The following is a 14,893-nucleotide window of genomic DNA, read 5'->3' as shown; positions in this document are numbered from 1 at the left end:
TTTGCTGGTGTCTGGTTTCCTTCTACACGTTCGCGTAGGTTCGCAATATAGGTCCCACGTTCGCGAAGGGTAACTGGGAGACATGTGAGGTTTGCTCTTCGCGTTCTCGAAGGTGTAGAAAGTTGGGCATCGCGTTCGCGTGGGTGAGCTCGCATTTGCGAAGAGGAAGAAGAGGCAGCTGGGACCCCGCGCATTTGGTCTTCGCAAAGCTAAGGGTCAGATAGGCACCGCATTCGCGAGTGGAGCCTCGCGTTCGCGAAGAATACTTGAGGGCAGCAGATGGGTTTGTGCTATGCGAACGCGAGCGGGGGACCGCGTTCGCGAAGAAGAAAAAAATACCTGGGCAGAATTAAAAGTCCTAAAACGGGGGTTTGAGTTCATAACATAAAAATTGATTTTTGAGCTCGGTTCTTGGGCGATTTTGAGTGTTTCTTCATGACTTCGACTGGGGTAAGTTTTCTACATCCAAAACTGATATATTTCATGAATCTATGGTTATATTTATCATTCTTTTCCGATTTAAATGGAGAAAATCAAGATTTTTGCAAACTCTTCCAAAAACGAAAAATTATGATTTGGAGGTCGAGTTGTTATTGTAATTCGATAAAATTGATATGGCTGAACTCGTATCGGAATAGGTGTTCGAATTTCATAAAAATTATGTTGGGTTCCGAGAGGCGGGGCCCAGGTTGACTTTTGTTGACTTTTTGCAATAAATTTTTAAGTCGACGTATTATTATCCGGAATTATTTCCGATAAATTTTAATGAAGTTATACAATTAATTTTGATAGATTTGAGCGGTCCGGCGGTCAATTCAAGCAAGAAAGCGATTTTGGAATATCGGCATAACTTCAAAAAAGGAAAGTATCTTACCTAACCTTGAGTGGGGGAAATTTTCCTTAGGCATTGAGTCTTATGTACAATTTGTATAATTGAAAACCATGTACGCCCTTATGTATTAAATTGAAAATTATTGGCACTTATTAAATTCTTTAATTGTCTTGCCTAAATATTTGTTTTGTTGGATTTGTTTTTATATGATGATTTGGTGTGATTACCACCTTGAATTTTATGTGAAATATTATTTTGTTGAGTTGTTCACTCGCGGATATACTTATTAAGATTTTGTACACATTATGGTCGAGCCATGGGCTCCTTATTGTGGAAAATAATGTATTATTGAATTTGGTGATAAATTATAATATTTGAGCACTTGATATGCAATCTGTGATAAATTGCAATATTTGAGAATTTGATGTGCAATTTGTGATAAATTGCAGTATTTGAGCACTTGATATGCAATTTGTGATAAATTATAATATTTGAGCATTTGATGTGCAATCTATGATAAATTGTAATATTTGAGCACTTGATGTGCAAATCTGTGATATGTTATAATATTTGAGCACTTGAGATGCAATTTATGAGATGTGATATTGGCACGTTATATTGTTGGAAAGTTTTGTTCGGGTGTTTGCATGAGGTTTTTGCCGTGCTATTAATACTATTGATTTATGCACATGCGGCGTGACAAGCCGGGCTATATATATATATATATATATATATATATATATATATATATATATATATATATATATATCTGGGTTTGCGCATGTGGCGAGACAAGGTGAGAATATTATTATGCGTGTGCGGCGAGACAAGGCGGGCATTTACTTTATTATTGTGCACGTGGCGAGACAAGGTGGGCTATGTCGGGGATTGATTTGTGATGAATTGTGATGGCCTGGGGGCATTATTGTTGTTGATATTTGTGATTTGGGACTACGAGGCGGTACCTTGGGAGTGCCCTTTGTTGATATTTTTCTATGGTTACACTTGCCTTTGGTTATTTTGTTATTCCGTGATATGTAAATTCATGCGTTCTTCCGTGATGTATTATTTGATTTTATTATGTGTTTTGTATGCCTTGTTGTATTGTGTTGGCTTTGGCTCTTTGTACAAGACTCTGAGGATTTATATTTATGGTTTTTACTGGTTTTCCAGATTTGAGTTGTTTTGAATAAAAAAAATTGCTATTATGTTTTAATTTAACAAATTTTACATCCACATTAGTAGTCAGCGGATGCTTCCTTTTAATTGAAATGTCATTTTCTTCACCCAAACGAGTTCAAAAATAAACTTATTTCTTTGATGATTTCTTACTTGGTTTAAAAATTGTAAAGTTACTTTATTGAAAATAAATTAATCATGCGGATCTTATATATATATTGATACATTGGCACGTGAGTTGTCCGTGCAGTTGTGATAGAGAAATTGGCACGAGGTGCCATGGAAATATGAAAGTGGGCTGAGAACCGTATTTTATGATTTTGAAATGATATGTCACATGGTGACTTTATTCGAAAGAGTTTTATTTGAAAGAATTTTATTTGAAAGATATTTATTTGAAGGAAAGAGATTTGAAAGAGATTTATTTGAAAGTATTATATCCTGAAGATTTCTATTTGAAAAACATATAGGCGAAAGACTTATATTGGAAGGACTTGATTAATTGGTTGTACTTGTATTCATTACTTGTTGTGAAATATTTATGGTGTTCTTGTCGCCTGTTGTGTATATCACTGGTTGATTATTGTTGCCATCATTGTTATTTGTTTCCTATTATGTTTGCATACTATATTGTACAAGTTATTAGACTAGTGAGTGTCTCCACTGTACCTCGTCACTACTCCACTGAGGTTAGTCTTGATACTTACTGGGTACCGACCGTGGTGTACTTATACTACACTTTTGAATATTTTTGTGCAGAGCCAGGTGTTGGAGATATCGGACTCCGACAAAGTTAAAGTGTGATAGCAAGGATTCAAGGTAGAGCTGCTTGATCGTCGCAGTCTCTTGGAATCTTTTTATTTTATTGTACTGTTAATTATTAATCAAACAGTATTGAGTATTCGATCCTTGAGATCATTCCATATATTCAGTTAGAGTTTGTGACTCTGTATTACCAGTATTGGGAGGTTGTTATATTTGTAATTTTTTTTCGTTGTTGGGTTCGATTATCTATTAAAAAAAAGGCTTGAATTGTTATTATAATCGGCTTACCTAGTCTTAGAAACTAAGTGCTATCACGACGATGCCTGTGGCGGAATTTTGGATCGTGACATCTTTAAATACATTGTGAACTATGGATATATTTTAAACATCATCCTTAAAAGTGACTACCTATTACCATTTCCACGTTGTTCCGCGGGTTGAATACATGAGCGAAAACTTTTATCATTGCACTAAGACTCCCTCTCAAAATATAGCAAGAGATGAAGAACCAATAGGTATGGATAAGCTAGAGAGATTCATAAATACATAACAAGAATCAAAAGAGACTAAATTATTAAATCAAGCTACAATTTGGCAAGAGTTTCCTCCAACCAAATTCTTGATATGTCCATTAATTCAGGACTCAAACGAAACATGAGTACACAAAACTCCGTCTCATTTAAACAACCATCTCCATCTAAATCCCCTTCCCTCAACATGCACGTCACCTCATCATCTCTTATATCTTTCAATCCCAACAATTTTGAATTCTTTTTCAAACTCTCAAATGTGATGACTTCCCTCTCCTCATCCATTAGCATTCGAAATCCATTGCTTAGCTCTTTCAAGAATCCCTCAGCTCCAAGTTTCTCTACCATTGAAGGGAACAAATCCTCGAATACGACGTCTCGTCCCAATGTAGCCATTGATATTGGACTAGCACTTAAAATTAAATACAGAAGCAAATTATTATTGGATTTAAAATTTAGGATGTGGATATATAGATAGATATGCAAATTCAAAGGGATATAAATAGGTAAAGGATGTAAAAGAAATTTTGGCGGAAAGAGTCCAAGAAAATGCAAACAAAGGAAGGTACAGAAAAGAGAGAAGGAAGCTGGGGGAGAATGAGAATAGTTTCCTGCAAGTTGCATGGGAAGAGATACCACTAAATAATTTTTGGGAGGATGCTATGTAATGGAGAGCATTTTCCTTTAAAGAAATAAAGTTTTAAATTTGAAGGGCAATTTCCTTAAAATATGTGTAGTTTACTCATTTGGTATGGTCACTATTCATCAATTATTTTTGTACGCTGATAGTATATAATTTTTTATACCTTCGGGTTAAGATGACCTACCAGAGCTAATTGTCTATAGTTATTCTATTTTGATAACCTAAATATGCAACAACAAAAAAAAAACAAAAAAAAAGTAATTCCGACCAGATGTTTCTACATGTGCTTTGGAGTCGACTAATCTGAATTTACACTTGAAAATCTCATTCTAGGGGATAAAGCGTTTTCTACCAAAAGAGATTTCATACCGACGACCCAAACCTCTGGTCTCTGATGATTAAGGATGGAGGGTACTCACTACTCCAATACAATCTTTGATGGTACAATAAATAACCTAGTATAATCATTTAAAATACATTGATAGCTAGTTTGAATTATATTAACATTTTCAAATCATGTAAAATAATTTTTTTTATCAATAGCACCAGCCACGTCCATTTATTAATTTGTTTTATTTTTGTTTGTTGTTTGTTTGTTTTATTTTTCAAACTTTCTTTCCTTAGATAGAGTGACAGACCAAAACATCATTGTCACGACCCAATTTCACCTATAGGTCGTGATAGCGCCCAACACTACAGCTAGACAAGCCAACTAATAAGTCATACGTACATTGGTTAAACTTTTATTCCAAGAAAATAATAAAATACTAACTTCTACCAATGTGTGTGTGCCAAGACCCGGTGTCACAAGTGCATGAGCATCTAGTAGATTATACAAAATTCCAAATACTGTCTGAAATAAAATAGACAGAATATAAATATAAGAAGAGACACTGATAGCTGCAGAACGGCTCAGAAAGGTAGCTCACCACTATGCCTCGGGATGACGTGGGTATGTGATGATAGGTCCTCCACTAGTACATATCTCAGATCCTGAACAAAAAGTGCAGCAAGTGTAGTATGAGTACGTAAACAACGTGTACCCAGTAAGTATCAAGCCTAATCTCCAAGTGGTAGAGACGAGATGGCCAACTTTGACACTCACTGTGGGTCAATAATAATATCTGAAATATAACTAGAATATTTAAATCAGCATGATTTACAGAATTTACAATAATTCGTTTAATCAGCAGAGATAATCAAATTCCTTCAAATGTAAGAATTTTCAATATATTAATTAAATTCCTTCAATTTAGAAAAATTCCAATTTATCAATTAAATCTCATTTACAAGAGTAATAACTAATTCCATAAACAAGCAAGAATAATAATTCATTAAATTTCAAAGATTTTTCAAATAAATTAATTAGCTTCTCAAGCTGAAATAAATTATTAAAGTATCGTGTAATTATTATTATTAAGCACGATTTCTGCCGAGGACGTACGGCCCGATCCAGAGTGTCGTGTATACTGCCGAGGGACGTGCGGCGCGATCCATAGATGCATCTATCCTGCCGAGGCGTTCGGCCCGCTCCACAAGAAAGGAGGACATTTTTTCTTATGTGCCTCCGGAAGGAGAGTATATTTATTATATGATGAATTTGGGAGGAGAATAATTTCTTTTAACAATTAATTGATTTAAACAGACAATCAAGCCTATGAGATTTCCATCCTTTAATATCTTTATCTAACAATTCACAATATATTCATATAGATATCAATTAATATAAATAAATCAAAGAATACAATTTACACAAGTAAGGCATGCTTTGAGTCCTAAACTACCCGAACTTTAGCATTAATAGTAGCTACGCACGGACTCTCGTCACCTCGTGTCTACGTAGCCCCCCACAATTAGCAATAATTATTTAATTTTAATCACCTATGAGGTAATTTTACCCTCACAAGATTAGACAAGAGACTTACCTCGTCTTGCTCCAATTTAATCCACAATTTTGCCTTTTCCACGATTATCCAACACTGTCTGGCTCGAATCTAGCCAAAATAATTCGATACAATCACTAAAAATTATAGGAAATAAATTCTATAAGGAAATATTCCATTTTTAATAAAAATCCCGAAATTAATTAAAAATTCGCCCGCGGGGCCCACATCTCGGAATCTGGCGAAAGTAATGAAATCTGACAACCCATTCAATTACGAGTCCAACCATACCAGTTTCACTCAAATCCGACTCTGAATCGATACCGAAATCTCAAAATTTCGTTTCTATGAGATTTCTAAACTTTTCCAAATTTCAATCTCAAAACGCTAATTAAATTGTGAAAACAATGATATACTTGTATATGTAGACCAAATCCGAGTTAGAATCACTTACCCCAATATTTTTCCCTCAAAAATCTGCCAAAAGTCGTCTCTGTTCAAGCTCAAGTTCGTCAAAAATGGCAAATGGGACGAATGCCCTCTATTTTATAAAACTGCCCAGCAACCTTCGGAACTGGTCCTCGAACTGGGCCTCGATCGGAGCTTCGATCAAAGGCTCGAGTCTGGACCTCGGTCATGGCCTCGATCAGTGCATCGAGGTTTTACCTTCGATCATGCCCTCGAGCCTTGTCTTCGATCATGCCCTCGTGCCTTGCCTTCGATCGAGGCTTCGATACTGAGCCTCGTCCCTGTCTTCGACTCAGGCCTCGATATCTGGGTTTGATCTGGGGCTCGATCTGGGGCTCGATCACAGCCCAGAATATACAGCAGAAGAGAAAATTGCAGCAGCTTTTTAAGTCCAACTTTTGATCCGTTAACCATCCGAAACTCACCCGAGACCCTCGGGACCTCAACCAAATATACCAACAAGTCCTAAAATATCATACGAACTTAGTCGAACCTCTAAATCATATCAAACAACGCTAAAACCATGAATCATACCCCAATTCAAGCTTAATGAAACTAAGAGTTTTCAACTTCTACATTCGATGTCGGAACCTATCAAATCAACTTCGATTGACCTCAAATTTTACACACAAGTCATAAATTACATTAAGGAGCTATGAAAATTTTTGGAATTGGATTCCGACTCCGGTATCAAAAAGTCAACTCATCGGTCAAACTTCCAAACTTAAATTCTTGTTTTTAGCCATTTCAAGCCTAATTTAACTATGGACTTCCAAATAAAATTTCGAACACGCTCCTAAGTCCAAAATCACCATACGGAGCTGTTGGAATCATCAAAATTCTATTCCGGGGTCGTTTTCTCAAAATATTGACCGAAGTCAAACTTAGCACTTTAAGGCCAACTTAAGGAACCAAGTGTTCCGGTTTCACCCCAAACACTCCCAAATCCCAAACCAACCATCCCCGCAAGTCATAAATCATTACAAGCACCTACGGAAAGTTTTATTTTAGGGAACGGAGTTCTAAAAGTTAAAATGACCGGTTGGGTCATTACAATCATCCTTTAAGCTTTCTTTTAGGCAATACTTTTTTTTTAATTAATGTAATTGCCAGGTTATTGCGTCTTTGCTGTCTGACAGGTATGATTTTATTAATTAACTCGTGTGATGCTTTTATACTTCGAAAAAAAAGTAATATTTCTCTCTGAAATATCTAGTTAAGTCATAACAAATTCCATTAAGAATATTTGAGGCAACAATGTTTTGAAATCCGCATATTATTAAATAATAGTATCTGTGAAATTGTATAAAACTAGCTTCTTCTTCTTTTAGTTATCCTTTTATTTTTTATCATGAAAATCTATTAGACTATGAACCAACTAGAAATGTCAGCTAAAGACCAAGCTAATGATTAGTAATATTCTTATCTAATTCCGTTTCAATTAACCTCATAAAATCTCAAATCTTAATGTTGTTTAGTGGCCTGCTATCATGATTGATCATATTAAATGGATATTAAGAAGTTTCTTCCGCCTATTATATGGCCAACTAGGAAACTTACCATAGAAAATGACATTGTATAGCCGTTATATATATATATATATATATATATATATATATATATATATATATATATATATATATATATATATATATATATATTATTCATCCGTTTCAATTTATGTGAACATATTTGACTAGACGCGAAATTTAAGAAAAAATAAAGACTTTTAAAATTTGTAGTCCTCAACAAGTCAAAAAGGGGCCAGAGTATTTGTGTGGTTATAAAGACTTCTCATTAAGGGCAGAATTGTACGTTTAAGTAAATTATTTCCAAATTTAAAAAGAGGTCATTCTTTTTGGAACAAACCAAAAAGGAAATAGATTCACATAAACTGGAATGGAGGGGGTATACATTTTTTGCGGCTATCGAATATTAATAATTTTGCTCACGGATTAAAAGTGATCTTTGCACAATTTACGATACCGAAGTCTATAGGTTAAAATTTTAAAGAAATGTATTGTTTGAGACATATAATGGACTTTGATAATTAAAAGCAAACCCAGAGAGAGTATTCTATTATGGATAATTAACATGTCTAAAGCAAGTCATTGGATTAATTGAATTTTGAGCACACTGTATATAATTCAACTTTGTTAAACTTTTGAGCTTTAACTTCCTATGTACTAATCCTGTACATTAATTTGGTTTTAGTTTCCACCAGTAATAAGTACTCCCTCCGTCCTAATTTATGGATGTTCAGATTTCGAGAGTCAAATGAGTTGTTATTTGGTCGTAGTTTTTTCATATGCCTTTAAAATATTTTGAATTGTTAATTATTGTGGCTTATAGTACTTTTTACGTAGTTTTTAAATATAAAAATTTTATTTCGAAAAACTTAAACATTCTATGTTTAAATACACGATTAATATTAAGAATTTTAAATATCAAAAAGAAAAAAAAGTCACATAAATTAGGACAGAGGGAGTACTAAAGTCTATCGCCCTTCTGCCGAAGACACAATAATATCATTAATGGACCGCGCTTTGCTGCTTAGTGACTGGACATCCGAATTCAACCATCTTTGTGTTAGGTGTTGTCCTAATTTTCTTATCATAATTGATTTTCCTATCTCTCGAAGGAAAGGACAATATATTTACTATAACTGGATTTTTCTTCTTGTAGAAGAAAATTATGAATTTCCCCAATTTGGCTAGTTACTTTTTTTGTAGGAAAAGGTTTGGGCTTCTATAAATTGAGGATCTTTCCTTCTCATTCAGTAGCATCCACAATGTAGCCATATGGGATTTGAGAGTCGTGTTTAGGGGAAAAAATTTGCGGGACAAGTTTTAGTGCGTCACTTGTGTTTTTCTCTTGGTGAGGTTGTTCTCTCGATATTTTATACTTTTTTTATATAGTGGATTGCTCATCTCTGCCGTGGACGTAGGCCAATTGACCGAACCACGTTAAATGTTTGGGTCTCTTTTGGCATTTCTCTTTCGTTGTTTGATTTATCGTCATTCAAGGTTTGCTTTACTAATTTCCGCATGACACTTGATTATTTCGGTCCTAACAAGTGGTATCAGAGCGAGGTTCAAGACAGGTTCATCTTAGGGGGTTCAGTTCTAGCCGCAACCTATTTGACGATAATCATGATTTTTGTCTGAGGAATTTGATACCGGAGTACTACTCACGTTAAGACAAACTTTGCGGTGGAAATTTGGAGATGCAACCTGTTGAAGATTATGTGAAGAAGGTGGATCAAGGTAATTTTGTCAGAAAATTAAGGCCAAGAGGGAGAATTATTAGGTGTACGTTGTCCTGATTTTTTTATCATATTTGATTTTCCTCTCTCTTGAAAAAAAAAAGGACAACATATTTACTATAATTGGGTTTTCCTTCTTGTAGAAGGAAATTATGAATCTCCCGTATTTGGCCAGTTCCTTTTCTTGTAGGAAAAGGATTGGACTTCCATAAATTGAGGATCCTTCCTTTTCATTCAATAGCATCCACAATGTAGTCATATGAGATTTGAGAGTCGTGTTTAGGGGGAGAACTTTACGGAACAAGTGTTAGTATGTCACTTGTGTAGTTGTGTGTGCCTCTTCGTGAGGTTGTTCTATCGATATTTTGTACTCTCTTTTATATAGTGGATTGCTCTCATCTCCGCCGTGGACGTAGATCAATTGACCGAACCACGTTAAATGTTTGTGTCTCTTTTGATATTTCTCTTTTGTTGTCTGATTTATCGTCATTCAAGGTTTGTTTTACTATCTTCCGCATGACACCTGATTATTTCGGTCCTAACTGAAATTTAAATTTAGGTTGCTTTCGTCGAGGCCTATCAGCTGCAAGGTTCTGGACACAAAGCAGGCCAATATGTATGCATCTCAGCACTGTAGCAAAGGAACATGAGTCCAATATCGCTTTGTCCATAAAGTCGAATCCTTTCTTTCAATCCATATATAACTTCCATGCCTAAAATAGTTTTAAAATGATAATATGAAATTAAGTCAGCAGCTACCACTGAATATCTATGTTGCGTGGACTTTCCAAATATTACCGCACTCGTGTCGGATTCACCAAAACTGAACTGCTTTTGGAGGATCCGACGTGCACCTTGCAATATTTTCGAAGAGTCCGAACAACAGAGCTGAATACTGAATTCAGGTCAAGAGATCGGCTGATTTTGCACTTACATTACCAAGAAGGTTGAGATGCGTTTCATGGTCATAAAATTCGCTGTTTTTCCTGCCACTGACAATCTCTAGTAGCATAACACCAAAGCTATAGACATCAGCTTTCTGAGATAACAATTGTCCCATTGCGTTTTCAGGTGACATATAACCGCTGCAACATATTTGTATAAGAATGGGCTAGATTTGCTATTACAATAATAACAAACCTAGTGTAATCTTACAAGTGGAGTCAGCAAAGGGTAGTGTGTAGGCACTGCCTTACCCTTATCTTGTGTAGGTAGAGAGGTTGTTTCCAATAGACCCCTGAGACCAACACAGTAGCAGAAAATATATAGCTTGCAGAAGTAAAGGTATTTACAATGTTCCGACTATCTTGTTAGTGTTTGCTAGCTCTTGAGTCCCTTCAAAGGTTCTAGCCAAGCCGAAATCTGAGATTTTTGGATTCATATCATCATCCAAGAGAACTGAAGATCATTAACAATAAAAAAAAACGGGAGGATAGAAAATATGTCATTGCAGAAACTATTGTTGGAACCAACTTACTGTATTGGGTAAAATATGTTATGCCCAAGAAGGGAGCACGTGGAACCCAAGACGGGGAGGGCCGAAGACCGGACGCATTGAAAGGGATAACGTTCATAAAGGCATTAAATTCTCTGCGCCCGGTAACATTTAATAAGGAATATTCTGCAGCATTAAGAACGACAGCCCGTTACAGAGAATTTGGCATTTATGTTCACCGTTACATCTCCATCAATTCTCCTCATAATTGATATTAAAGAAGGGCACGACCCTAGTACCTTCTTCATAGCTATAAATAATAAGCTCAGTGATCATTGTAAAGGAGACGAATTTTCTGGCTAAACTTACACTATATTCAATACAAAGCTTAATACAATTTTATTTTCTTGCTTTCTAATCTCATCATTGTTGTGCCCGAAAACTTTCATTACTAGAAATTCGGCAAAACACGACCAAGGTTGACCGACCAACTTTGGTCGGTCAAAAAACCGACCAAATTTTGTGGGTTTTTCAAAATATTTTATTTTTTAATTTTGTTTTAACGAAACCGACCAACTTTGGTCGGCTTTGTTTGGCGCAAAAATGCGGGAATATTTTTAGGTCCCGCGAAATTTATTTTTCAAGAAATCGACCAACTTTTGTCGGTTTTTCAATTAAAATAAATAAAAATTAATATTAAAAAAGCCAACCAAAATTGGTCGGTTAATTCGGCCGGTCATTTAAAAAAACTAAACAACTTTGCTCGGTAATTTTACTTTTTAATAAAACCCACCAACTTTGGTTGGTTATTTTCATGCGAAAATATAATTAAAGAGTATAAATCAAATAAAAGACAGTCTTAAAATAAAATGCACCAATGGTCTAGTGGTAGAATAGTGTGATGATCCAAAAGGATATCTTATGTTTTAGAACTCGAATATGCGCTCTTAAGCCTTAAAAATCTTATTTTATCCTCCTCGATTTGCGTGCGCAGTCCGGAAAGATTTCCGAAAAGCTTTTATGTTGAAAACTAATGAAAATAAGAATTTTTGCCTTAAAAGTTAATTTTAGTTGATTTCGGTAAATATTTTTTGTAAACGAGTCCGGATCTGTATTTTGACGGTCCCGGTGGGTCCGTATCGAATTATGGGACCTGGACGTATGCCCGTAATCGAATTCGGAGGTCCCTAGCTCAAGTTATGAATTTTTGATGAAAATTAAAAGTTTGAAAATTATTTATTTTTAAGAATTGATTGATATTTGGCATTGTTAGTATCGGGTCCGTATTTTGGTTTCGGAGCCCGGTACAAATTTATTATGATATTTAAGACCTGTATGTGAAATTTGGTGAGAAACGGAATTGATTTGACGTGATTCAGACGTCTAGTTGAGAAAAAAGAATTTTTAAAGTGTTCTTGAGAATTTCATTTGATTTGGTGCTAAATTCTTAGTTCTATGTGTTATTTTAGCGATTTGATCACGCGAGCAGGTCCATATGATATTCTTAGACTTGTGTGCATGTTTGGTTTGAAGCCCCGAGGGTTCAGGTGAGTTTCGGATAGGCCACGGGATGTTTTGGACCTTGGAAATCTTCTGCAGAGTCTGTGTTCTGGCATGTCCTTCTTTGCGTTCGCGAAGGTACTCTCGCGAACGCGAAGAGTAAACTGGGCAGCTGAAGTTTTCTTCTTCGAGAACGCGAAGGCCTGGTCGCGAACGCAAAGTGATGAGGGACTTACCCTTCGCGAACGCGACTGGCTCAACGTGAACGCGAATCATGTGGGGACCTGGGGGGGGGTTGGTCGTTGCTTCATCCCGAATGCGAAGGCCAGGGGGGAGTAATCATCGCGAACGCGAGCTGGGTCTCGTGAACGCGAAGGCTTGGCAGCCAATTCCCTTCGCGAACGCGACAGTGCTCTCGCGAACGCGATGAACACTGTCGCCCAGCACTTAACAGAATCCACAAACGAGATTTTAGCCAAAAACTCATTTTTCTCAAAAACCAAACGGTGAGAGGCGATTTTTCAAGAGTCATTTCTTCCCCAAATTGTTGGTAAGTGATTCTAAATTATTTTCTTTTAATTATCCATTACATTTCTTGAAATTTCAACCTAAAATCTAGAATTTTCATGGTAGAATTAGGGGTTAGGGTTGAAACTAGGAATTTTGGGAATTTGAGGATTTAGACCCCAATTTGAGGTCGGATTCCAAAACTAATCACATATTCGGGCTCGGGGGTGAATGACTGAAAGGATTTTGGTCCGAACCTCGGGTTTTGACCAACCGGTCCCGAGGTCGATTTTTCGAATTTTTGGAGGAAAATTTGGGAAATTTAATTTATGCAATATAATTGATTCCTTTAGCAATATTTGATATTATTGAGTCATTTTTGAATATATACGAGTGGTTTGGAGGTGAATTCCAAAGGAAAGGCTGTGATTGAGAATTAAGTGGCCTTCGGAGCGAGGTAAGTGTTGTGTCTAAACCTGACTTGAGGGAATTAGGAACCTTAGATTACTTGCCAAGTGAAATTCATGTGAGCGGCGTATATGTGAGGTGACGAGTACTTATGCGCTACCAATTTACCTGTTTTCCATGTTTCTCTATTTTTTCTTATATTGTCTCATTCCTATGCCAAATTGCTACGTGTTATACTAGTGTTGTTCAATTTATCGTTCTTATCAGGTTTACGAATTTTCTGGTGATAATTGAGTTTTTATTTCAAAATTGAGATTGATATTATGGAACCAAATATTGAAGTAAGGTTTGTACTTGTTATTCTATCTCCCTGTTGTTATTTATGCATTGCATTATGGGTAAGGGAGAGTGTTAATGCACGAAGGGTGATGTTGTGCCATGATATGAGAGTTAATGCACGAAGGGTGATGTCGTGCCGTTTCTATAAATTTTATGGTGAGATTGAGAGTAAAAGCACGAAGGGTGATGCCGTGCATTTTTCCTTACTGTATTCACTATTCCTGCTGATTCATGGTATATTGACTGTTCCGGTGATCATTCTGTTGTAGTTCTTTATCTTGTATTCCCCTCAGTATGTTCCCCTCCTGACATTTCCTGTTTAGTTCTTCATTTCTATTTTTTGTATATACACTGTTAAATTGTACAGGTTGATTTGTAGGTGCCTTGCCTTAGCCTCGTCACTACTTCATCAAGGTTAGGCTCGACACTTACCAGTACATGGGGTCGGTTGTACTGATACTGCACTCTGCACTTTCGGTGCAGATTTTGATACCGGCTTCGGTTGATCGAGATTTTGCTATTAGTCTACTGTCCGGAGACTCAAGGTAGATCTGTCGGCGTTCACAGATCTTGAAGTCCCCGTCTATATTTTCTGTTCTACTGTTTCTTTCATTCAGACAGTTGTATTTCTTTCTGACTATTACTTGTAGCAATATCTAGAATGCTCGTGAATTATGACTCCAGATCTGGGGGTAGTAATTAATATAGTTTTATAATATTCCGTACTTATTATATTTCATCTTAGTTAATTATTGTTATTTACTTAATGGATATAAGAAATTGGTTTAACGATTTTCTAACGTTGGCTTGCCTAGCAAGTGAAATGTTAGGCGCCATCAAGGTCCCGTCGGTGAGAAATTTCGGGTCGTGACAAATAGTATCCTGTCATAGTACAGACCCAGGTTCGATTCCCAGATATTGAATTTTTCGATTACATAATTAAAATACCGACCAACTTTGATCGGTTTCTTTTGCAATATATATATATTTTTTGAATTTAATTGACCGAGTTCCGACCAACTTTGGTCGGTATGCCTTTCCGACCCCTAAAATACCGTCCACACGTAAATGGTCGCGTTTTGGTCGGTTATTGGCCATTACCGACCAACGTTGGTCGGTTGTTTTGGTCGGTTTTTACA

The 14,893-nt window shown here is 36.1% G+C and overlaps 1 protein-coding gene across 1 annotated transcript; it reads right to left on the bottom strand.

Moving 5' to 3' along the window:
- Positions 1-3,360: 3,360 nt before the first annotated feature.
- LOC104117458 (calcium-binding protein PBP1-like) lies at positions 3,361-3,702 on the bottom strand. The gene has a single exon (XM_009628516.1). It carries the CDS (start codon positions 3,700-3,702, stop codon positions 3,361-3,363), a length of 342 nt encoding a protein of 113 aa, XP_009626811.1.
- Between the last annotated feature and the right edge of the window lie 11,191 nt (positions 3,703-14,893).

This window comes from Nicotiana tomentosiformis, chromosome 9 (assembly GCF_000390325.3).
Source record: "Nicotiana tomentosiformis chromosome 9, ASM39032v3, whole genome shotgun sequence".
Lineage (NCBI taxonomy): Eukaryota > Viridiplantae > Streptophyta > Magnoliopsida > Solanales > Solanaceae > Nicotiana > Nicotiana tomentosiformis.
Note: the sequence above shows the minus strand (reverse complement) of the source record. Positions and strands in the feature narration are given on the sequence as shown.